Here is a 24,988-nt window from a genome sequence, read left to right as displayed (position 1 = left end):
ATTGTACTTACATTCATTAGGTGATAAACGGCTCCAACGCTGGTGAATTTCGACAAGCGATGTCGCGTGTCTTTTGTAGTTTAGACATTGCTGAAAGTGATTCAGTCCTCACAGGTTAGATTTCTCGACGCCAAAGAGATTTTCAAATTGATTAAAAATGAACCGCGCTGTTTTTCCGAAATATGATTCTTCATTACTTCGACCGTAAGAAAACCGCAGCTGAAGCGCATCGTTTATTATCTGAAGTATATGGTGATGAAACTCCATCGGAAACAACATGTAGAGTTTGGTTTGAACGCTTCCGAAACAGTAATTTTGGCGTGAAAGACAAAGAACTCTCAAACCGCCGAAAAAATTTGAAGATGTCGAACTGCAAAAATTGTTCGATGAGAATCAGATCAAACAGTTTTAAAATTGTCGTTAAATGTTACTCGAATGGCCGTCAAAACGCTTGCATGCCTTGGGAAAAATTCATAAGGAAGGGAGATGGCTATCACATGAGTTATCAAAAAATACCATTTTGAATTGTCTATCACGATTTCTTTGCTTGGCAGGCAAAGAAAAAAGAGTTTTTTGTGGCGCATTATGATTGGCGATAACAAATGGATTTATTTTGATAATCCCAAGCGGGAAAAATTAGGGGTGAGTCCCAGTCAACCATCCACTTTAACATCGAAGAAGAATATTCACAGGCCTAAGACCTTGTTCTGCATGGTGAGACTAAGAGAGTATTTCGAGTTATTGCGTCCACATGAAATTGTTACAGCTGATTATTATCAACGGCAATTATATCAATTGAGTAACAAATTAATGCAAAAAAGACCATCTGTAGCCAACAATCAACGCAAAGTCATTTTGTTGCGTGATAACACTCGACCATATGTTGCGGAAAGTGTGAAGCAGACACTTTTATAATTTGAATCCTGGGAAATCCTACCGCATCCAGTATACTCTCCAGACTTGGCACCGTCGGATTATCTCATCTCTCGATGCAACACATACTTACGGACACTTACTTTGATTAAGGTATTCAATCATCTTCCCTTTGAAACAAATCAATTTTGGAGACGAAAAAACGGAATTAAATTTATCACCCAATAATGATAGAATGTGGATTCATAAATACTTGAAATAAATCTTTTCAATTGTATATTTTATTTTTTTATTGCATTTAAAATATGCAGAAAGATTCAACTCCATTTTAGTTATCTCGTATATTATATTTTTTTATCAAAAAATATTTTTTTTCAAAAAATTTTTGAAACATATTTGAGATAATCAAACCTTTGTGACATTAATTTTTGTCTGCTCAGAAATGGTAGATAAAAAAAAACAAATGGAAAATATTGCAAATAAAAATAAAGAACAGATAAAAAACAATTTAAAAAAATATAGATATTTTGTTAAAGTTAAGAGTCAAGTATAGAGATTAAAGGAAATTAATAAACAATAATAAAAAAAGATATAAATTAGTCTCAATAAAAGTTATAATTTGAGAATATCTATAATACATTTACATAGAAAACGGTTAACATGATACTACAAATACAATGAAGGATTATTTGATTAGCTAATTAGTAAAGTGCTTCAAAGCATTTGTAATAAGATTTTGACCGCATCAAGAGATCACAATAAAAGACAATTTTCTTAAAATATATAGAGATCTAGCCTTTTAAGAAAGTTCATAAAGAATTTTACGCTTTTATTTTTGCCTTATTCCAGATCATTCTGTCCTCATAAAATCGGATAACAATCTGAGGACACTTGACATTGGCTTCATTGGCAGACACCATGTCGACTGCATCTGTTCCTTTCCTGCGTAAACAAAATTATTCTTATTCGTCAATCGGCTTCAATCGTTTTTAAATTATTCTCATTAGTTTAAATTCTTTTTTTGTATTTTCGAAATGTACATTAAATGTTAAAAATAAATATATTAACACAAATAAGTGAAGGTTTCATTTGGCCAAGACGAAGTTTTATGCCTAAATACATAATTATGTAAATTTTTACAATTTGCAGCAAATTACATGCTGATTATTTGTCGGCTTGACACACAATTCTAGATTGGCTAAATTATATAATACTACAAGCAATTTAATATTACTGAAATCAATAAGCATCTTTTAACACTGTAAAAACTTATTGCAAAAAATATCACTTTAATCAGGATTCAACCTGGATTTCTCTCATTGTGTCCGGACGCCTTATCAATTTGATTATCAAGAAATCCAAGTACAATACAAAATCATAATAAGATCAAGATAACATCAAGTAGAAGTCATTAAAAAAAAATCAGAATGTCATTCGATATACTTTTTACGACGATTATGATGAATTTTTGACATAACAATAATTTTCAAATGATTGTTTAGTTAAAAAATTAGTTAAAAATCATTATTGATGTCATAAATTTGTCAAAAAATTATTGTTAAAAGTATATCAAATGACATTATGATTTTTTTTTCAAAATGAGTTCAACTTAATGGTATTTTGATTTTACTATGATCTTGTATTTTTTAACTAAAACAAAATCACTTAAAAATTATTGTCAAGAATTCATTATTAAATCATCAAAAAGTGCATTGAATGGCATTATTATAATTTTTCCTAAATGACTTTAACTTTCTGTCATCTTCATTTTGTATTATTTTTGTATTATTTTATGTTCTACCTGGGATATAATATTAATAATAATAACAAATATACATAGGACATATTTATTACCTACCATTGTATCAAGTACATTAGTTTTCCATTGTCATCTGCCGAACCAAGGATTTTATCTGCTTCCAATCCTCTTTTAAATCCCTGCTTTCTGCTGTTATCTTCCATCATCTTCTTTTTGTTATTCTTATTAGCATATAAGTTTCTTTTAACTTTATAATATCTTCGTAAAAATTTATCTTAATCTTATCCAGCATATGGCACATATACAATATCGCTGAGAAAGAAAATAAAAAAATTAATTTAATCATCGCAAAATTAAATGAATTAAGAAGAATGGAAACCAAATTTTAAAAAATTAAAATTTGAATAATGTACACAGTGAAAAAATGTATTAAATTTTAATAAAATATTTGTTTGAATAACACCAACTAAATATTTACTGAATATAAAGATACATTTGTTTAGTACAAAAACTATTAATTCTAACTATCACTTTTTTTTATTTAGTAAATACTTAGTTTAGTTGGGGTTATTACTATTTAAATAAATATTTAAATTGAATACATTTTTCACAAGGAAACACATAGAAGTGTCCTGCTCCGGTTTTGATGAGTTCTTATTATTGTTTTGCAAATAAAAATAAGAGACGCGAATTTTAAAAAATATAAATCTCTTTTAGAAGCTAAAATAATTACAAAAAATGCAAGATAATAAAAAAGCGTTTACTTGATGAATTTCCAGTCACGTTAAATTTTCGATCTTCAAACCGTTAATTTCGATGTAGAGTACGCAAACTATATGCATATATATACGTGTTGTCATGTTCTGTCACGATTTACACTGATAAAATAGATTTCATTTATTTTGGTCCTTTTATTTATAATAAAGATTTATAACAAAAAATTATCGCTGTCGTGTGCATAAAGTCAATTTGACGCAAAAGGCGTTTCATGATATAAAAAACAAACGTGTTGTTAGGCACGAACGACATTGTGGCAACAGGCAAACAGTAAACAATAATTGAGGTTAGGTTCTCAATTATTTACCGCGCTTGACCAGCAAACTCCATCTCTCCACACGGTTTTAAATATTTAGGTCTGTTCTTTTTAGCTAAAGTTCTTGCACGGTTCATCTTTTCTCGTTTTCTCTCCGACGTAGAGAGAAAAGGAAGAAAGATGAATCGTGGAAGAAGTTTGGAGCGCTCACTCAATTATTGAATCTGCTAAACGCAGCCAATGACCATCGGAGCATCACCGAGCGCCATGTGAATTTGCCATTAATCCATCCGTCCGTCCGTCCGTCCGTCAGTATGTCCACCATCCAGTCGAGGTAGTTCAGATCAGATCCAGGCTATCCAGGGGGGGAAAACCATATTGATTTTTTGCGATGATAGCTGCTGCTACGGGCGATGGTGCGCGGGCCGTGGCAGTGGTGGCAGTTACGTGAGAAGTGATGCCCTCCTGCTGGCCCGCTGGCGGCCGCCGTTCGCACGCCGTCGACACCGTGTGACGAGGGTGGCCTCCTCCTCCCCCCCACCCCACCCCATCCCGACGAGGAAGAGACACGTGTGGTCGGTGTGCCGTGTCTTGGGCCTCCTGGCGTGCCCAGTAACGTGGGCGTAACGTGGCGTGGCACGACCGAGACGATGCCGTCGGCGCTGCTCCGGCACCGCGGCCGCGACATTTCCATGGAAACGTAGACGCGGCCGCGCTGGTGCGTGCGGGAGCGACCACCTCCGCCGTGTCCGTTTCTCGATCCGGTGTCACCCGCCCGCGGCTGCCTCGTCTCCGCGCGTGACTAGGTTAACCTGATCGCGAAACGCTCGCGCTCACTCGGCTCAACGTTCGACGGCGAGGGGATTTCACCGCCGTCGCCCCGTGCCCCGGTGAGATTTTCCCTTCCTCTCCCTTTCCCCTTTCCCTTCCCGGCTCTCGTACTGTCGACACGATTGTCGGGATTGCATTCTCTCGCCTTTTATACTCGCCTCTCTTTCTGTGTCGATTAACTTCAATGTCAGTTCAACTTGTTGCCTTTTTCTAGCTTTGTGAATTGTGTCCGTTTCTACCAATGTAATTTAATTTTAATTTAATCTCTGTTCGAGTAACTTCATCTTTCTCTAGCAAGAGTTGTGTCCACTTCTATGGATCTACGTAGATCAACTTTAATTCTTGGTTTAATTAACTTTTTATTCTCTTCTAATGTTTAGAACTAGAAAAGAAGTTAAACCAAGATTATAGTTGATCTACATTGGTAGAAATAGACATTAAAGAAAGATGAATGCCCATTTCTACCAATGTAGATTTTTATTCTGGGTTTAACTTACTTTTCCTCTTTTTCTAATTTTTAGAACTAAGAAAAGGTAAAAAGTTAATTGGACCAACATTGACTTATTTTTTGTTTTTATTTTGTTTAGAATTATGTTTGTTTCTGTAAATGTAGATTAACTTCAATCTCAATTACTTTATTCTTTATCTTTTCTAATTCTAAGAATCAGTATAAGATAAACAGGAAATTAAATTGAGATTAAAGATACTTTATATTGATATAGAAATGGACATATGTCTTTCTGATTCTCAGACCTAGGAAATGATAACAAATAAGTTATACTAATATTAAAGTAAATTTATATTAACTTTAAGATAACTTCAAGTTGGTTTAATTTTTTATTTTTCTCCAATTCTAACAATAAAAATTATGTTTATTTTTATAAATGTACATTAATTTTAATCTGGGTTTAGCTTATTCTTTATCTTTATCTTTTTCTAATTCTCAGAACTAGAAAAAGATAAATAAATTTAACGTTATCCGAGATTCAAGTTAATTTACATTGATAGAAATGGATATTACATTCGTTCTCTTCCTTCTTGCTTTCATAGTTTTTTTTCTTTCTTCCTGATAATTCCCACATTGATGAATCAGTAGCTGCTAAGATCAAATTGTCGAAATCATTTCGATCTGTATCTAAGATTTTTGAGATTCTATTTTTTTGAAATTTAATCAAATGATATTCTATATCAGACTGACTTTTTAGTTGCATCAATGCTTTTTTCACGGCAGACAATACAGAAATAATGTAATTATTGTATATTTCTCTATTTAATGGAATCTCCTTTATTCATTAGTGAAACTTTATTCATCATACAAAGTTGTTTTCTTTAAGTAAGTTCTTAGTCGTGTATTAACGTTGGTAAAATTTCACGAACATTCCTGTGTTAGGAAGTTTCGAGAATATCGATGATAATAAATCAGAGTGAAGAGGTCGAATTCAAAGTTATCTTTGTGATCGATATAATAGGGATATATACAATGGGAATGAATTTCCAAGTTATAACGTGGTACATTTGCATCAGAAATTAGAAACTGAGAGCAGGACGAGTAAAAATCTTACGATGTGCTTTCAGCGACTGAATTAGGAGACACGGAAAATCGGAGTTTGGGAGGAGAGCGTGACATTTCTTTTGCTGGAAGAAGCGAAGAGCCCAGAGTGAATAGTGCTCGCATGTCATTGCCATTAGATTTTGTACAATGAGCAGCTGGACAGAGAGAATGCATCGACGCGCCGCTACGTTAGGAAATGTTGTAACCAGCTGCGGACATCCCTCCTCAGAACCTCCGCATCCGAGACGCCTGGAAAAGTTAGTATATCGCTTTACGAAAATAATATAGTCACCCTTCGGTCATTTGTTAATCAATATTTTATCTTTAGAAAGTGTTATATTTTAAAATTAACTGCCTTTTTCTTATATTTACATATAAGAAATTTTACGTATAGAAATTTTGTATAGATTTGTATTTTTTTTGGAAAGTCGTAAGGAAAGAGGTAAATATACAATTTATTGATTGTAACATAATAGATATGTACAGTAATAAATTATTTTAAAAAATAATGTATACTAATTTCTTATCGAACATAAATTTTCAGGAAATCTTGGTTACAATGATATATCTTTAGATAAAGAGTAGAAGAAGTGATTTGTCTGATTATAAAAAATATATTTATATGATTGTTAATTCAAATCATAAATATACTTTTTGGGAAAAAAGAAAGAGGTTATTATATAATTTATTAGTTGTGATATAATATTTACAATAACATATGATTGGAAAAAATAACACCAATTTTTTATGATTGTGTATATTTAATTAGAAAGAGGGACATGAATTCGAATATATATTTTCTAAAAATCTTTATTGCAGTATTTTTAACAATAAGTAGAAAGCATAAATCGTCTGATTATAAACTGTATTTAAATAATCGTGAATTTAAATCAATTGTTTATACAATTAGACAATCAATTTCTTGTAGATGATCATTAACTTAGTATATAGATAAAGCATAGTGAGACAATATGTCGATAAAGAAATTAATCGGGATAGTAAAGATCTTTTAAATTTTTTCACAGATATGATAATTGATATTTAACGATATGTCGGGCAAATATTGTCAGCACTCTGCGTTATATGTTTGATGCTCTGAGGAGATGCGTGGTAGCATTTGTAAGTAAGAGTTTGCGAAGATTACGTGTATCGTATGTTACTAATATGCATTGACAACTCGAAGATCCATTGTATTAATAGTGCTGACTCGTTGAAAACTGTTTAGCGAATCTAGAGTAGCAATATTTAGTAGCGCAATTTTGTATAACAAACAATGAAACACATCGCTCGCGCCATGTGACGCCTCTAATTCAACATACATATTTTCCCGTGCCTATTTTAGAGAAACTCGCTTTAGTACACTACATCCAGAATTCATGCGATTTTCCCTTCGCTATTGTCTCATCGGAATCGAATTCGACAGTATTCCCATTAGCTGAGAAAATAACGTTTCCAAACTTCTGCTTTCTTCTTGCAGGGTCAAGTTTGGTGCACCTCTGAACGAAGTGTGCAAAAATGATATTCCTGGCCCGTTACTGGTAAATAACGATTATGGAACTTATATTTTAATCCTTCATTTATAATGCATCTTGTATTCGATAAAAACGAGGATAAAAAGGTTTTTCTTGTATATATATCTTTCTCCTTTAGAAACAAAATAATTTAATTTACAATTAGTAATAATTAATAATAATTATATATAGCGCGAGAGAAAAGAGGTTTATATATTTTTATTTTTTTTTGCACAAACGAAATTTCATTCTTTCTGCGAAATAAAGGAGGACTGAGATATCTCTAAAATAATTGAGAAATTCATTTGATAATAGAAATATTGAAAAGTAATCCTGTATTTTTCCACGTTTTTTGAAAGCTAAGAGCAGTAAAAAAACTTGGGTTGAAAAAAAATCTAAATTGTAGACGGAAGATTAAAACTCTTAAAATAATTAGGAATAATTATTTTAAGTAAATATTTAGTTAAATATTAGTAATAATTAGTATTAAAGTAATAATAATAGTTTAAATGGAGACTTAAATGAGAGAGAAGAAGAAAGCCATTTTTGGTTAAAGTAGATCTTGGTGCTTAGTAATATTCATATGTGAATATACAAATACATATAATTACAATAATAGCGTCCCCTTATTCCAGGTCCTTATATTGAAACTGAACAAGGAAGCTCCACTCAGAAAAGATATCTTTCGGGCACCTGGCCACCAGGGTAACATGAAGAAACTGGTACACTTCCTGCAAACCGGACATCTGATCAATATGGACAATTTCAGCGATTATACGATAGCCAGCGTTCTAAAAAAGTTTTTGCGCAAGATACCCGGTGGAATATTCGGTAAAGAGACGGAGCAACAACTGTTTACCATAATCCAGCTAGATAGTGTAGAACAACAACGGGACCAGATACACAGGTGATGATTTCTTGTGATACATTCTCACTACATTATTCTCGAGATTAGTTGGCTTTACAAAGGAAATTACGCTGTGCAGATTAATTACTTCCATGCCGATATACACACAACGGTTACTGGTACTGCTGTTCGGAACATTCAGGATAATAGCAGTAAATTGCGAGCGAGCGCACACGGGGATGACTAGCGAGGCCTTGGGAGTGTCCGTAGCACCCTCGTTCTTTCATAGTTGCGTCAGCGACGGCAAGACTGCTAAGATGGAGGATGTTCTCAGATTTAAGGTACTTGACGTGAAATCTGATCTTTATTATTATCATGATCAGATAGTTTCGTTTCCACCAGTTATTGTTATTTTTTACAATTATTAATATATTGTACTTTAATCCGAACACCAAAAAATTATTCTGTATAATTTAATTTAAACTGAAAGAAAATAATTTTTGTATAATTGTTGTATTTTATATTTTTCTTTTTACTTTTTTCTTTATTTTTGTACTGGAGGCTTTTTAGTAAGAGACAGAGACGAAAAAGTGTAATACAGTGAATTATCTATTTTTGTTTAATATTAGCAACAAGGTCATAATTCACTGTCAACGGTGTCTCTTACTGGAAAGCACCCATCTTTTATAAACACAAATTTTTAAGATTGTCAGTACGAATTGAAAAATCTATTGTCGCTCGAGAAAAATTTATTGTAAAGGAATCGAAATTCTTTCGAGGATTTCTCTCAATACTATTTGTCATTAATAGTCGACTTATTTTCAGATTGCCACCCGCATTACCAAGTTCATGATAGACAATTTCGGTGTATCCAATCTGTTCGGAAGGGACAATTACGAGTATTATGCGCGCATAACCGGCCGGATATTAAAAGTAGAGGAAGATTGGATCTTTAGTTTTCGATATCCGCCGGACACTCTCGTATCGAGTAAGTATACGTGCATATTTTTATTTACGACAATTTAATCGCGCGTGTACGACTTGAGTATATGAATTTTAGGACAACTATCGCTGGAGGCTGAAAAATCGTGGTTGCAATACGAGTGCGAAAAATGGGGATTGAAGTTCAATTTAGAATGTAAGTGAATCTGATCTCATTGAATTGAGCATTTAGATTCTCGGCTATTGCTGTAATCATATTGGCTGTAATCATCATATCGTGACATCAGAAACAAGAATCATGTTTTTTTCTTGCGCCATTATTTTTTCTACAACGCATCTCGTATTCGATAAAAAACATTTTTCTTTTATTTCTCTTTTAGGGAGAAAGTAATTAATAATTTAACTCAATAATAATTTAAAATGACTGTACAGCTTTGGTCAAAAATATTAGGTATTAATATTTTTCTCATTCATTAAGAATTCTTTTATTTACATTGTCACCTATTCATTATTGTTAGCATTATACACAAGTTTAAAGAGTTCTTGAAACAAAAAATAATTTACAGTAAATGCCATAAATTAATTTTGGAGTTAAAATTTTAAACAATAGTTATTAAAATGCTTAATATTTTTGGCTAAGATTTTATATAGCATGAGAAAAGGGGAATATATTTTTATTCCTGTTAATTTAATCTAATATTAAATAACAACAAAAAGATTCTAAGTATCTCTATACAATATCGTAATAAATCTTTAATTCACACCATAGGTATGTCGCACCAAGAGGAATCGCAGTCAACTCCGGCGTTGATTCACGTGCCGGAGACCGTGAATCTCGCGTCATCATTAGGCATGATTCCAGAGAACACCTTACTGGAGAGTTACACGCGTCTCTCAGTGAGCTTAGAGGAAAACGGCTTGTTCCAGGTATAAATGCATCTATCGATAAGAAATCGCAATCATAGTGTCGTATTATGTCGCAATCGTAATGCAAAAAATATTTAAAACAGCATAGAAAGTAGATTATATTATTACAGGCACCCAGTCGTTCATCCAGTAATGGCAGTCAACATTCTAAGCATGGGACAATGGGTATGACGCTGGAAGAGCTTCGCGCGGTGAATCGTTACGCCGAGAGCACCAAGAGTCTCAGCTACCTGCCGCAGGTAAGACGATCGTGTCTCAGTGAAGACAAACAGACAATTGAATTAATAAATGTCATCGTTGCCACCGCAGGTTCATGAGAGGCAAGCCGCACGAATGCGAACTAGATCTGAATGGTTTCTCACGCCTGTAGTTGCCTCGGACAGTGATCCCTCGGCGATACATATTTTACGAGGTTCCAATCGATCTTCCTCTGGCAATATAGGTAAACAACCACATGATTTGAGAGTCTCCTTTGATAGCCAGAAAGAAGAAGATTAACATGAGTTTGATATTTTTTGTTCTTTAATCTCATATTTTATTATCATTAATCAGATTATTTTTAATATATAAGTTTTAGAGAGAAAAAGTAATACTGTTACGATTTAATTATTTTTACATTTATATACTTATCTACATAAATTATTTATATTTTGGCTTGCATCAACCTTTTTCTTTTCTGGTTTCTTAAATTTTCGGAATCATCAAAGATTTGTTTCTGGCTGCTTTTAGGAAATACTGTCAATATAATTTCTTTGTTATTTATTTATTGAATGCCAAAAAGAATAGAACGAAGTTTGTGTCGACTGTCTCTTAAAAGGAAAGCAGTCTTTGTTCAATGAAGTTTTTTTGAATACAGCTACAGGTTTGAGCGCCAGCGCGGAATCGGTGAAGCGGCCGAGTCTTCGAAGAACTTCCTCCAGGGAGAAGCAACGTTGGCATCGCAACTCGTCTCGTCGCAACAAAGAGAACGGCACTAAAGGAGCTGGCCGCTCGGCCACAGCGGCCGCGGCGGCGATGGTGACGGAAGCGTCCAAGTCGCGTTCCCTGGAGACAATCAAGAACGTGAAGATCGTGCGCGTGATGGCGACGGATCAGCAGCAGCCAACGGCCGAGAAGATGATGGACAGTAGCCATAATGATATCTTCGAGGAACACGCGAGCAAGGAGACTCGCGTGCCGTCGCGCATCAGCGGCGACGGTGTCATTGGGCCGCAGGATTGCACGGAGATGGACGTGAAAACGTTTCACGTTACTTTGACGTACAAGCCGCGGATATAAACGACTTTAATTTTTATTTTTTTACTTTATTATTATCTAACTCGACGCTTTCAGGAATGTCGGAACGGTATTACTTTTCTCGCGCGTGAAATACGTTTTCGCGTTGGTTGTTACCCCAAATATTATATGTAGTCACAAACCTGGACGACGATTTTATCCTAATGTTCGACGTTTAGGAAATATCAAATTTATCTCGTTCGCGAATATATATAAGATCCTTTTTTTTTTTTAAATTTTAATAACGACGCTCAGGAGTATCGAACTCGAAATATCTTCCTCACGCAAAATTGCGTAGTAACACAGCACACATATACACGTATAAAGATTTATTTATTCTCGCCATATTGTAGTTCAAGTGTTCGTTTTTTATTGTTTTATAGTCGTGAAATTTTATTACTTTTCCGTATAACAGAACGATTAATTAACTTTCGTTGCAGGAGGGAGGGATTATATGAGAACTCTTGATTTTTATTCCGTTGAACATACCGGTTTAACTTTGCTCGGTTATTTCTCGTGGCATTCCAGACGCATTTACTCTTGCCCCGCGATATTTTAATTAACTTTTCAACTACTTACGTAATCGATAATTTCGTTCGATTGATCGAGACGTTTTTTACACGAATCCACCATCACTTGTATTTATTCCGAGTTATTAGAAATATGACTTAGACACTTCGGAAACTTATCCCATCGATTACCATCGCGTGACTAACAGCGTAATGTACGCAAGATGTTCCACGACGTGTCCGACGAATGAATTCTTTGTGCAATCTATAAGAGAGTTCATTTTCTCTTGATGAAAACATTGGATGTTCTCTTAGAATTACATGCGAAGTCGAGGCATGTAAGTTAAGTTTTAAGAACGCGATTAGACAATAACGTCTTATTCTCTTCTTTTAAAAATTTTAATTCAAACGGATAGGCTAAACGCTATTCTGTTTTTTATTCATGATTTTGCGACCCTTCTATGTAGGTTGGAAATCCATCCAGGGGGGTAAGAAGAAGAAATTCAAACGAATGTTTAAAAAAAATTATTTAAAACTTTGAGATAACTAAAAGTCAGGAGTTGTGAGATAGAATTTAACGAAATGTTTTTTCATAAAAAGAATTCATAAATGAAGTGTATTTGGACACGTCGCGCGGGAAAAGAAGGATTCGGTAGATCTTGCAATATTTACGCGAATTCCTTCGTCGCGACGTATCGGTTACTCGTATATAAATGCACAGTCACGGTTGTTACATGCCAAATTAGTAGTATATGTAAGCTATACTTGTAAGACATCGATTATAGAAAATGTTATGGTCGTATTATCGCGTGTACGTTACGAAAATCGTTGATAAGATCAGACAAGCTGAGTCAATGGAAATGAAATGTTTTTTTTTCCTTTGAATTTGAAAAAAAAAATTGTGCCGTACACTATTAATTGTTGAAGGAAACAAAACGTGGATTAATTACATTTCGATGTTTATATTTCAATCAATTACAGTGTTCTGTTATCTGCAAACATTCGAGTTGACCACGATAGAACCATCTAAATTGCGTTGCACATATTTTTTTGTCTTCGAATTCAAGGGAGATTCTTAAAAATTCTGCTTCTGTTGACTCGTGTTGTATAGAGAAACTATACCGTATTAAGTCGGTACTCGATATTATTCTCATCTAGAGCAAACGACTACGAAACAAGAGATATTTATCACCGTAAGTACGTAAGAAAAAAAAAAGAGAACAACGGCATCCATATAACGACATATATTAACACAACGAAAGTGTTCCGTAAATAAGAATGTAGCGTAATCGTGCGACGAAGACCGCGCGCGGCGGACTTTCCAAGGGATTGCGGTTGATTAAATCGATCGTGCGACCGGATCCGAAGGAGGATAGTAATCGACATAGTAATCGCGTAATATTGCGGAAAAAATATTGCGGGAACTTGAACGGGAGCGACAGAGACGGATTCGTTCAAGTCTTCTCTGTCTCGCGACCGAAGAGCCATTTTCAAGCCGTCTTAAACCCACACGTTCGTCGATAATTATTAAAAAAATAAAATACTGAAATTATGTATCGCGAAGACATATATAAAGTCACGGAGATTTTGCAATTAGCGTGCGATTTCTATTTAAAGAAAAAGAAAGGAGAAGTAAATGAATTTTAAGATGGTTCGGAGATGAGCTGTTTAAACACTTCTTTGCGAAGGCCATTACGTAAATTAATATATTTATGATTAGACGTATATAACGTGTAAATATTGAATACCAAAAATGTAAAGTTATTATATATATTGGACGTAATATATATGCAAATGTAAACGCGTGAAAGTATGTATGTGTGATCGTGTTGAATGTCGCCGCATCGAATTGCCGTATCGATTTAAGTGTACTCGATGTCATCATTTCGCGTCTGAGGGATGATAAAGGAGAAGGAAGTGGAGAACGACGAGAAAGAGGAGGAGCAAGAATCGGTGTTCACGTGCCGAGTAGAGGAAAGAAGACGCAGGCCCAGATGAGAAGACACATGATCAGGAATAGCAGCAGCTTCGTGCGGAAGCTGTCCCAGCCGACCAAGATCACCCTCGGTGGCGTGCGTCTTACCGTCGTCGCGGAGAACTGAAAAATACGCACAATCATTACTCGCTCATTCGATAAAAACCGCGTACGAAAGTGGACAGGAATAGATCACGTTGACGTCCATTTGCTCCTCTTCGTTCTCGACGTCGTCATCGTCATCGTTATCGTCGTCGTCGTCGTCGTCCCGCAATCTCCACGCGCTTGAATGCTGTCGCATCGGATCCGTCTCTCGATCTCGTGTGTTCGTCGACGACGTTATTGTTGCCGTCAACGGCGGTAGCGGATGCACTTGCGGCTGTGGCTGTAACTGTGATTGCGACTGTGGCTGCAATTGTAACTGCAGTTGCGGTTGCGACTGTTGCTGTGGTTGCGGTTGCGACTGTGACTGTGGCTGCAATTGTAACTGCAGTTGCGGTTGCGACTGTTGCTGTGGTTGCGGTTGCGATTGTGACTGTGGCTGCAATTGTAATTGCAGTTGCGGTTGCGACTGTTGCTGTGGTTGCGGTTGCGACTGTGACTGTAGCTGCAATTGTAATTGCAGTTGCGGTTGCGACTGTTGCTGTGGTTGCGACTGCGACTGCGATTGAGGCTGCTGGCTTCTGGTTGTCTCAGATCGCTTGTTCCCAACAACGATAACGTTGTCGTCTACCGCGGATCGCGATTCGCTGAGCCCGTTGCTGTGTGATTGTCTCGCGAGATACATGCTCGATCGTGCGTGCGCAGTCATATTTTTTTACCAACGACAATTTCATCGCGATACTGTGTAGAGAAGAAGGGGACTTGTTTGATTCGAGAGCGAGAGAAGAGAAAAATAACGGAGAATTCTGTATTCATAAAACGCGAAGCGTCCGATATAATCTCTCGTGGCCCATGATATCTTTCAGTGATTTAATTTACCCTTTTCTCCTCTACATTTCGTGTCGTTTTGAGATCCTTGCCTATTACAATCCCGGCCAAAAAAAACGTGGAGCCGTTAAGCTGCTTTGATCAAAACGTTCGTTCATTTATTTGTCTGATTAGCGTAAGTGTCATAAAAAGAGAAGGCGAACGAATTTTTTGATCTATAACGATTTGTAGATTTACTAAGGTCCGCGCAATTTTTAAAGATCTTTCTTAAGAATCGCGTCTCTCTCAGTATTATTTACAACTCTGTGTAAAAAGAAGATTTGCCGTACTTTTTAATTTTTTAAACAACCAGACTCAGCGCGCAATCTGCTCGAGTATGATAATAAAGGGATCGAATAATCTAATAATGTACTGTGTAACGCCGTATTTTATTCGAATATTTACAGGAGTCAAATATTTATAAAACAGTACGAAATATACAATATTACAATCTGATTTATGGAAGCCTTTAGCTGCCGGGAGGACTTCTCCCTGAGCGTTCGTTCGGTTGTTCCTTCCGAATTTCTCCAAAGATTTGTTTTGATGAGCAATCGTCACAACGCAAACGTGATTTGTAATACAAACGTTATAAAATTAGGGATACGGAATAGCGATGGTGGAAAATACATACTCCAATTGGCTCTAACAGCAGTAAACCATGTAGAACTGCGAAACACGCTGCGTGGATCGCCAGTCCCAATCCACCAATCGGATTATCACAAAATCACGGAGAAGTCGCAGAATTCAACATCGAATTATAAATTGCGACAAAGTCACAACCCAGTAAACGTCAGTAACATCAACGTTACAATTTCCCATTCAACAAAATAACTACATACTGTGTAACACATGTTATATTACATTTTATTGTTGAGTATGAAATTATATCATTCATTACTGTTAGTTACAGTTTTACTGAAGTATCTTCTCCAAATTCTTTAGAGTGGAATCTCACCAGAGTGAAAATTAAATCAGTCTGGAAAGAGTGATCCATATTTCATTCTTTAAAAGTGAGGTTTGCTCAAAAAGTTTTAGAGGGTAACTAAATATTTAGATACTTCAGCACACAATTGTTCTTACTACGTGGTTTACTTGGGAAGTCACAGAACCCGCAAACTAGCAATTATAATGGAGAACACGAAGTCACATGGATCCGATCGTAAATCGCGATCTCAACACCAGGGAGATCGCCATCAAGCTTTGACATCACCCATAAATCACGAGGTCGCGGAATTCATCAGTCGATTTGCAATCGCGAGGACACAGCAAGATTTGTAAAGCGAGAATGATCCCGATCACAAGATCCGATACTGGTCCAGCAGGGTGTAGATGATGATCCAGAGGAGGAACGCCACGATCACGGAGACCAGGAAGATGGTTTTGAGCGAGTGCCATGGACTCTCTGGAGTGCGTGGCTCGCTACCTTCGATTCGGCTGTTCCTCCAGATCTTGCAGCCGCCGTTCTTGCAGGGCATCCCGTTGCTACCACTGGAGTGCGCCATCGACGTCGCGATGTTACTGCTCGGCGCGGTCACCTTCACCTCGCCCATCTCCGTGGTTTCACCGGCAGCGTGCCGGTGCACCTCCGCTGTCTTCGTCGCTAGCTCGAATTTTGACGGCGAATCCATCTGAAATTCAAGAAGTAAATGTCAAGTCATCTTCTTTGTTGTAGATAATGCGATTGAATATAAAGAAAAGAAAAATTATAATTAAATTATAATCTGAAGCTTTTGAGCGTAAAGAAGCAATAATTATTATTATTGTTTCTTTAACATTCGAAAGCTTCAGAAATGTTCCCAGCCAGAAATAACTCATCGAATTAATATCGAATAGAATCGACATAGAATGCTTTTATGTCGTAATTACGCCGTTAAATTAAAAAATATGATAAGATTAACTTTCATCAATTTTAGGATTTTGTCTCGATTTTTCGTTCTTAAAATTGTTGTTTTATGCTAAGAAAGATTTACAATCAGTAAAGCCAAAACGTTCATATTAATTTATTATTTTTTATTCATTCATTTGAGAATAAATTTTTTTTACTTTTTAAATTTTCTTAATTGGACTGTTTTATTGAGTATTATCTTTCCTTATTTATATAAATTAATATAAAAAAAATACTTCCAAACTTCCTTGTTTAAGAACATTACATTTTTTTCAATATATGCATATATTAATTAATTCTTTTCATTTACAATATTTTTAGCATTTTCTAAATGAATTCGTCATTTACACGTATTATATTTTTTGGAGCTTCGAAAAAATTCGAATCTTCGAAATAAATCAACAGTCTTAATTTCGACATTAATTTGACGTCTAATCGATAATCATTTCTCGTTGAGGTTTTATCTGCTACAACTTTCAGAAACTTCTCAAAAATGCGATGTAAAGTGTGATATATAACATTTTTTTTAAACTCTTGATCTCTTAAACTCAAAACTTAAAATCGAAAAGTTGAAATAATCTCTTTGAATATTTTATTCAGAAAGATTTTTTTTCGTTAAATTGGAGTATGTTTTTGTTGTATAGTTTTCTCAAAAAACTTCCTGATCGTCAAAGACGTCAGTATACGAGTATTACTCAATTTATCTTGCTAAATAACAAAAAGAAATGCAAAAAGTTTCTTATTCGTCATTGGCCTAATTTCCACCGAGAGTTTAATCCGGATCAGAATGTAAGAACCAATCAACTACAATCGAGTATTGCCTTGTTACAGTCGAATGACAGGGAAACGTTTGACTATAGTTGGTTGGTTCTTACATTCTGATCCGGACTAAACCCTCGGTGGAAATTAGGCCACTATTGAGACGTGAAATGTGCAGGAGAATAAAAAATAATATTATTCATAAACATATAATATTATTAATATTACGATATCGCACGATTTGAACAGAAAAAAGTACAGCAAAAACATTGCGGTATTTAACATTTATTGCCGGATAAAAATTATCTCTCTCTGTCAGCGGTTTTAAACATCCTGCAAACCACCCGGCTGACATGGTGCCATTTCATATTTCCGGATTCAAACTCGACCTATCTAACACGTTAAGGAAAAATAAAACGAGATGTAGTAAAAATTAGACTCCAATTAGACCTAACTAAATTTCTATTAAACTCTAAATACTGTTAAAAGTTTTCCTAATCTTCTTGTCTCCGCGTTTTAAAACTAGTCTTTTAAAGCAATTATATTAAAAAATAAAATATACAATATTCCTGCACAGTAAAAAACGTTTTATATTTGTGTTAGAAACGGTCCACTCACATTCTCGTTAAAATTTTGTGTTGAATTTTTAATATATCCGAGTTTTAATTTAACATAATATTATGTTATTTGAATATTTTATGTTAAATTAAAATTTAACATTTTTCAGTGTTAAAATAACACAATTTAGGCAAGTAAACAAATAACATAAAAATAATGTAGTTTTAAAACATAAATTCCAAGAATAAATGAATAAAATGAATAAAGTATGTGTGTTGATGTATTATAAATCTTAATTTTATTGAAGAAATATCTTTTGTACAACTATAATACTTACATATTTTTATATAAAAAGATACAGATATTTTATGTTATTTTCTCTTTGTAACAGTAAATATCTGTTAAATCTATATATTGCATATGTTAAATATCACAGAGGCATTGTCTAAACTAAAAATGTAAAACTAATATCTAATTTTAGTTAAATTTAACATTATAAATGTGTCAATTTAATATAAAATTCGTTTTTAAATTGTGTCAAAGTATTACGCTTCTTGGGTTAATTTTTTACATAATATTTGCGTTACTTTCTAACATATTCATCTTATATTAAATTAACACAAAAATTAGTGGACCGTGGGATATGTGAAATATGTTGAATTTAACACGAATTTTTTTACTGTGTATGAATATTTGTTATTTAAATTTATTTCAAATATGTATTTTTCGAATTACAATAAGTTTTAGTTGACTCTTCGCTTTTTATTGTTGTTCGAAAATTTGTGTTAAATTTAACCTATTGTAAAAATCTTTAAGATCCGTTTTTACAGTATTCAGTTACCTAAAGATTAAAGGTCTTGGTCTTATTTTTAAGTTGTGAATGTATTGTGAAATCGAGCCCAACAATGTTTAGAATCGGTCTACCTAAATTTTTGTGCAATATAAGATGAATGTATTAGAAAGTGACCAAAATTATGCAAAAAATTAACAAGAAATATAACATGAGACACAATTTGTAAGCAAAATTTTTCAATAAAATTAATATTTATAGTATGTTAAATTAATACATTTTTATCATTTAGAATAGTAAAACTGGAGTGTTGAATAGACATCTTTTATGCCATGGCGACAATAATCATCATCAATTTCGTAAAAAACAAAAATTTTGAAAAAATTGTTCTTTTTCTCATTTTTTTTTGCCATTGCAACGGCAATAATGGAAACGCAGTCAGTACTGTAGATGCGCCAGGATATGAGGATCGGAAAGTGAAAGGAGCAAATCAAGCCGGCGATTACGTGTGCTTCAAGAATCTGGTTTTCCGAAGGGGATAGGGGGATTTAGCCGCTGATCCATCATATAACGAATCGATTCCATATGGATCTAGACGTTATCATCTGACGTTACGCTCATGTCACACTACGCATTGATGATTAAGAATTGAAAATTTCATGTAATTACGCAAGGACGGTTTTACTGAAGTATCTAAAAAGATTTAGCTAGATACAGATCTGAAAATAATTTTGTTGGATCATGAAAATAATTATGTAGAATCTTCCAACTGATTGTTAGAATGTCAAAATTTTTTATTATATTGATAGTCCAGCAAAATTATTTTTTTGTATTTAGCTAAATTTTTATTTTTGTTAATTTTTAGATACTTCGGCAAAATTGTACTTTTCATGTTTAGCCAAATCAGATCACGGATTAAATAATTTCAAAAATGTTAGATTCTTTATGTTACAGCAGTAATAACGAGGGCTGCTAGAAATCGGTATTGTAATTAAGTGCGCCGAATTTAATCGAAAAATAAATTTTACATGTATTACAACTAATGTTTGGCATTTGATCGTATAATAAAAGAATATTCTTTTATTACGTGATACATGTACAATTTCTTCTTTAATTAAATATTTATAGCACACTAATTATAGCACTGATTCTTAACCTAACATTCACCTTTTCATTGCCATTGAAACGGATTAAAATTATCTAACTGGTCGAATTCTTATATCGAATTTGCAATCCTCAATTTCTACTGCGTAGTATGACACGGGTAGTGTGACACGGTTTAACGATGACACATATTAATAATTTTCGCGAAGACACAAGCAACGTACATATCTCGGTGAAATCACAGTTGATCGCGAAATCGCGATATGTTCCAAAAGTTGCATAAAAGAAAAAGTTAATACAGTTTTGTAACAATAATAAAACGTATTTCTACAATAAATAATATTCTGTAATTTTCGAAGTGTTTGATTGACTTCGCGAATCGCTATATATCATCGAGATAACTGATGGCCTCTTGAAATCGCACTTCGAGATCAGCTCGCGTTTTTATTTATTTTTTGTTTTTAGCAATAAAGGGAAGGGGACTTGTTAACGTTATTCGTTACGCGACTTTCACCGCATTCGTTCGAGGATCAAACGACAGTCAACGACCCGATTAGAGGCGATCGACCGTGTCCGTTCGCCAACGTCGATATTAATGGGATCCCTTTATGAGGGATTTAAGCATCGTTTTCTCGAATGTAGCTGCGATCGCTGGCATCGTGAAATTGGACGCGTGGCATCGGAATAAATCGAGACGATTGGCGAACGATAACTCCTGATAAGACATTATTCAGACCCGTATATTCCTCTATTTAATCGTCTGCATATTCGTTCAATTTCATAAAACATTATTTCATCAAAATAATTATGTAGAATGGAGATCATGAAGGTTTGTCAAAGTAGGGCTTTAAACAGATATTATTTATGATCACCAATGGTAGCTAAAAAGTGAGTCGAAACGTTTGAAGCTCGTAATTGAATATAATTGATAATAGATTTTAATCGTGCCCTACTAAACCTGCTCCTGACTTTTATTTGTTCGATGTATTTCTTAATTTAATTTTTTTTAAATTTGAGAATAATCTTTTAAGATTAATATTTGTTAATTATGTAGGACATTCAAGTTGAGAGTTGGTTGATAAAATGTTAAAATTGTTTGCAACATTCGTCATGCTTGACCATCCATAATTATTTTGTAACGTTTCAAATTAAAGAATACTATTTGTTTTATTTGTGACTGCAGCGAATTATATTCAGATCTGTTTCTTTTTTCTAGAATATAAATCTATCGTAATTATATATTTATTATTTGTACTGTTAAGGCTCATAATTTGGAGCTGAAACGTACAGTTTGTGAAGCAATGTATTTTCAGTTGAATTTATTGATTGAATTTTTATGTGTTTAATTAATTATGCCGACTCTCTTAACGGCTTTTTTATATTTATTTTTATAGTTTAAATCAGTAGAAGTCCTGTAGCGTCTTAAATTTGACATCTATTGTATATTTTATGGTTTTGTTGTTATCTGTAATTATTTAGGTGATTTCAGCAAAATTATTTTCAAATCTGTATCTATAAACTATAAAATCTTTTAGATACTTCAGCAAAATTATTTTTTGTACAGACACAAATAATGAATAATAAATAACAAATTATAATTACGAAAACTGTATTCTCAATAATTTTAATTTGTTAAAAAAGTTGAGAAAAAATTAAGAAGAAATTAGAAAAAGAAGAAACTTAGAGAAGTAATTAGAGACAAAAAGGAATATTAATTCTCTTCTGTCAATTTCGATACTTTCTCTCTCTTTTTCTACCCTTCCATTTTATTCTAATTCCAAAGACATCAACCAGATCTCCCAGATTGATAGTATGGATACTCACGTTATCAAAAACATCCATATTTCTTGACATAGCAATCGTCCTTGCTCATACCTCACTATCGCATCTCGGAGGAAGTACCTCCGAGTTCCAAAAAGAAAAACCGTTCGTTCGCGGACTCGTGGATTCCTCGAGTGTTAATTTGCACCCGGAATTCCTGGAGGCCCCGATTTCGAAGCCTGGTCGCGGTGAATACGGTCGCGGTGAACCGCAACGACGCGCAGTAGCTCGCTCACGCGAATCGCTGTCGGAACTGACTAGTTTAGACTGAGCGAGAGACATTATCACTGCTTATCAACCGCGACCCCTGACCAATTGGCCAATAAACTAGCTTTCCCTTCCTCGAGGAGATTTACAGTCGAAATCTTCGGAAGTTCCGTCAATAAATGTCTTTTTCCTCTTCGGTTTATTGCACATGTTTCTTACCGCGAAATTTTATATATATATATATAATTTTTAATAATTATGACTATTCATCAAACACTGAATATATTACTGTCATATAATATTTGTATATATATGTAAGATGTACAGGGTGTCTGATAATTGTTTTGACAGAGTTCGTGGATATGCAGAGTGGACTAAACTAAGATGGAAAGTCCTCTACCATTTTGCAATTTTCGCAATAGTTAACAAGATATTAATTGCTAAAAATTGCCGAAAATTGATCTTCAATAATTTTTTACTCAAATACTATCAACTTTACAGAAAAACTGCAAGAGAAAATTATTTATTTTCTTCTCATGGAACTCTATGAATTTTTTCAGAATTTTTTTATCGACTTTTTGTTACTGTATTTTCTCATTTTTAACATGAGAAAATACGGTGTTAAAAAATTTTGAAAAAATTCTAAAAAAATTCTTAGAGCTCTATGAAAAGAAAATAAACAATTTTCGTCTCTTACAGTTTTTCTGTAAAGTTGGTGGTATTTGAATAAAAAAATATTGGAGACCAATTTTCGGCAATTTCTTGTTCTTAACTATTGCGAAAATTGTAAAATAGTAGAGGACTTTCCATCTTAGCTTAATCCGCTCTACAAGTCCACGAACTCTGTCAGAACAATTACCAGACACCCTGTATACGTTATGTATGCACTGGAAAAAAATACACGTTTGCCTAGCTGACCATCCTCCCCCCTTATTTAACCAAATTTTAATGAATAAATTATATAATAATATGCTATTTATGAGCTCTTAAAATCGGCAAAAAAAATTTTTGCGTTCATTTTGTCATTTTGTTTTTTTTTATGGATGTCAAATTTTTTTTTTAATGGAGACTGAGTAGGCTGTCAGTCAGCCTCCATGTTAATAACAATCGATTTAGAGAATCAAATACACAGGATTTAAGCGCTTAGGTACCTTCCCTCTTGGAACAAACAGTCATATTCATCCCCAAGTCATTTCAAATTGCAAAATTACTACCTAATTATGCAAAATAGAAAGAAGTTAACAAATAGAACGAAAGTATTACCAATCTAATAATTTATTATATTTACCGATTTATTATATTGTACCTTCTTTAAAATCTTTACCTTCTTCAAAACTTTTACATTATTATCTTTGATTTTTAAATAGAAACACAATTGCTTGGAATTTATAACGCATAAATGAACATACTTTGCATAATTAAAGCTTGTATTTTCATAATGTTTAATGACTTAGATACGAATGCTACTGTTTTATGGAATGAGTTTTATGATTATATATTAATTTATCATTAGCTGTTAGTTTTAGCTAACTGAAAAATGAGAAGTACTTTTGAAAAAAATTAATGTCTTACAATATTTAAAAAAATTTCACATAAAGATTTTCATATATTAATCTATGAAGACTTTTTTAAATACTTTAAACCTCCAGATTTTATAATTTTTTTTTTTTTATAAAATGACAAAATTACATAGAAATTGTGAAAAATTCTCAAATGTATATAGAAATTCCGAAAAATTACGTGAAGAATTCCAAGAAAACTTTCACAAATTACATAGAAATTGCATTCACAATGCAAATTACACTGCAAATTATATGCGCTACATAATAAACGCTCGACGATAGAACGAAGGAAAGTCCAGGACGCGATCACCTTCGTGCATCTCCGAGGGAATATTGCGACATACGCGCGCATATATAATCATACCTTGCGTAATTCTATCTCTTTCTCTCTCTTGTCCATTATTTTCAGCGAGGACAGGTACGATTATGGAAATCGCGTGGCATTCGTGGATCATCGTTCGCCGGAACTTCGGTGAGTTCACGTGCCATCCCGGTGATTGTAACGATAATAACGACTGTGTTTTAATCGTATTAGATATAACGAGAAAAGAAGTCGATCGTCGACTGATATAAACCGATCGTCCGTCGCCGCGTTTCGTCTCGCTCGGCCATTTTGAAGAATTTTTATCGATTTTTATCGTGGAGAAATAAACACGCGGACGCATTCAAGTTAGTCAAACAAATTTTTTTATAGATGAGATAAAATTTTACAAGCACGAATTTTTACCGGTAGTAGTCAATTATAGTATAATAGTGCATGCACTATTATAACGTTTTTCATTGACTGGTGCGCACTCAGTGCACTTTAAAGCCATTGTACACAAATCGACGTAAAGATGTATGTTTAATAAAAATATAGAAACGAATTAAATCGAAATTAAAGCGAAATCCTCAATACATTTTATTGTAGTTTGATAAAATATACATTGGATATTTTATTGAGATATCTCATTTTTATATTTAGATTAGTATACAACTTTAATGTGTACTGAGTGCGCACTAGTTCTGCCAGTCAGTAAATAAAAAAACGCTAATTTATGCGTACTACAGGTTCGCAAATTGCGATAAAAAGTTGCGCCAGTCAATAAATGACCATGTTCCGATATACGGTAAGTGCAAAAAAGTATTTATCAAAAACGTTTTTTAAAAACATCAATTTAAAAAATAAACATTAGTTAGCAATTTATTAACGAAAAATAAAATAGATTATATATTTCTCAAAATTATTAAACAAGATTTGTAAAATAATTAAAAAACGAATAGAAAAATATCGGGAACAATCGTATAAAAATGTTTTTT

At 33.8% G+C, this 24,988-nt stretch overlaps 4 protein-coding genes across 12 annotated transcripts in view; 1 reads left to right on the top strand and 3 right to left on the bottom strand.

Moving 5' to 3' along the window:
• Positions 1-1,588: 1,588 nt before the first annotated feature.
• On the bottom strand, positions 1,589-3,868 carry LOC108750872 (chromobox protein homolog 1-like). Of its 4 annotated transcripts, XM_018490697.1 has the most exons (4): positions 3,717-3,868; positions 3,397-3,510; positions 2,732-2,944; positions 1,593-1,815 (listed from the first exon to the last, which is right to left on the bottom strand). In XM_018490697.1, exons 3-4 carry the CDS (start codon positions 2,836-2,838, stop codon positions 1,695-1,697), a joined length of 228 nt encoding a protein of 75 aa, XP_018346199.1. In that variant the 5' UTR covers positions 2,839-2,944; positions 3,397-3,510; positions 3,717-3,868; the 3' UTR covers positions 1,593-1,694. The 4 variants fall into 4 exon arrangements, with proteins under 4 accessions (XP_018346201.1, XP_018346199.1, XP_018346200.1 ...); XM_018490699.1 differs by lacking the exon at positions 3,717-3,868 and having other exon boundaries at positions 1,589-1,815; positions 2,732-2,853; positions 3,397-3,710; XM_018490698.1 differs by lacking the exon at positions 3,397-3,510.
• A 10-nt stretch (positions 3,869-3,878) lies between these two features.
• LOC108750867 lies at positions 3,879-13,950 on the top strand. 3 transcript variants are annotated; one of them, XM_018490689.1, is made up of 11 exons: positions 3,879-4,555; positions 6,072-6,305; positions 7,526-7,586; positions 8,195-8,466; positions 8,546-8,747; positions 9,232-9,394; positions 9,467-9,544; positions 10,118-10,275; positions 10,386-10,514; positions 10,585-10,717; positions 11,132-13,950. In XM_018490689.1, exons 2-11 carry the CDS (start codon positions 6,196-6,198, stop codon positions 11,551-11,553), a joined length of 1,728 nt encoding a protein of 575 aa, XP_018346191.1. In that variant the 5' UTR covers positions 3,879-4,555; positions 6,072-6,195; the 3' UTR covers positions 11,554-13,950. The 3 variants fall into 3 exon arrangements, with proteins under 3 accessions (XP_018346191.1, XP_018346188.1, XP_018346190.1); XM_018490686.1 differs by having other exon boundaries at positions 10,371-10,514; XM_018490688.1 differs by having other exon boundaries at positions 3,976-3,999; positions 10,371-10,514.
• On the bottom strand, positions 13,943-14,856 carry LOC108750868 (cAMP-dependent protein kinase catalytic subunit-like). The gene is made up of 2 exons (XM_018490690.1): positions 14,231-14,856; positions 13,943-14,157 (listed from the first exon to the last, which is right to left on the bottom strand). Exons 1-2 carry the CDS (start codon positions 14,843-14,845, stop codon positions 14,017-14,019), a joined length of 756 nt encoding a protein of 251 aa, XP_018346192.1. The 5' UTR covers positions 14,846-14,856; the 3' UTR covers positions 13,943-14,016.
• A 1,441-nt stretch (positions 14,857-16,297) lies between these two features.
• Positions 16,298-24,988, bottom strand: part of LOC108750870 — a 10,627-nt gene continuing 1,936 nt past the window's right edge. For 2 of the 4 annotated variants that reach the window (XM_018490692.1, XM_018490693.1), the window contains exon 2: positions 16,298-16,631. In XM_018490692.1, coding sequence (XP_018346194.1) covers positions 16,299-16,631 — 333 coding nt within the window. In that variant the 3' untranslated portion in view covers position 16,298. Of the gene's footprint in view, positions 16,632-21,923; positions 22,252-24,053; positions 24,294-24,988 lie in introns of those variants that run through there. The other 2 variants (XM_018490694.1, XM_018490695.1) reach the window with 2 other exon arrangements.

Source organism: Trachymyrmex septentrionalis, unplaced genomic scaffold (assembly GCF_001594115.1).
Source record: "Trachymyrmex septentrionalis isolate Tsep2-gDNA-1 unplaced genomic scaffold, Tsep1.0 scaffold374, whole genome shotgun sequence".
Lineage (NCBI taxonomy): Eukaryota > Metazoa > Arthropoda > Insecta > Hymenoptera > Formicidae > Trachymyrmex > Trachymyrmex septentrionalis.
Note: the sequence above shows the minus strand (reverse complement) of the source record. Positions and strands in the feature narration are given on the sequence as shown.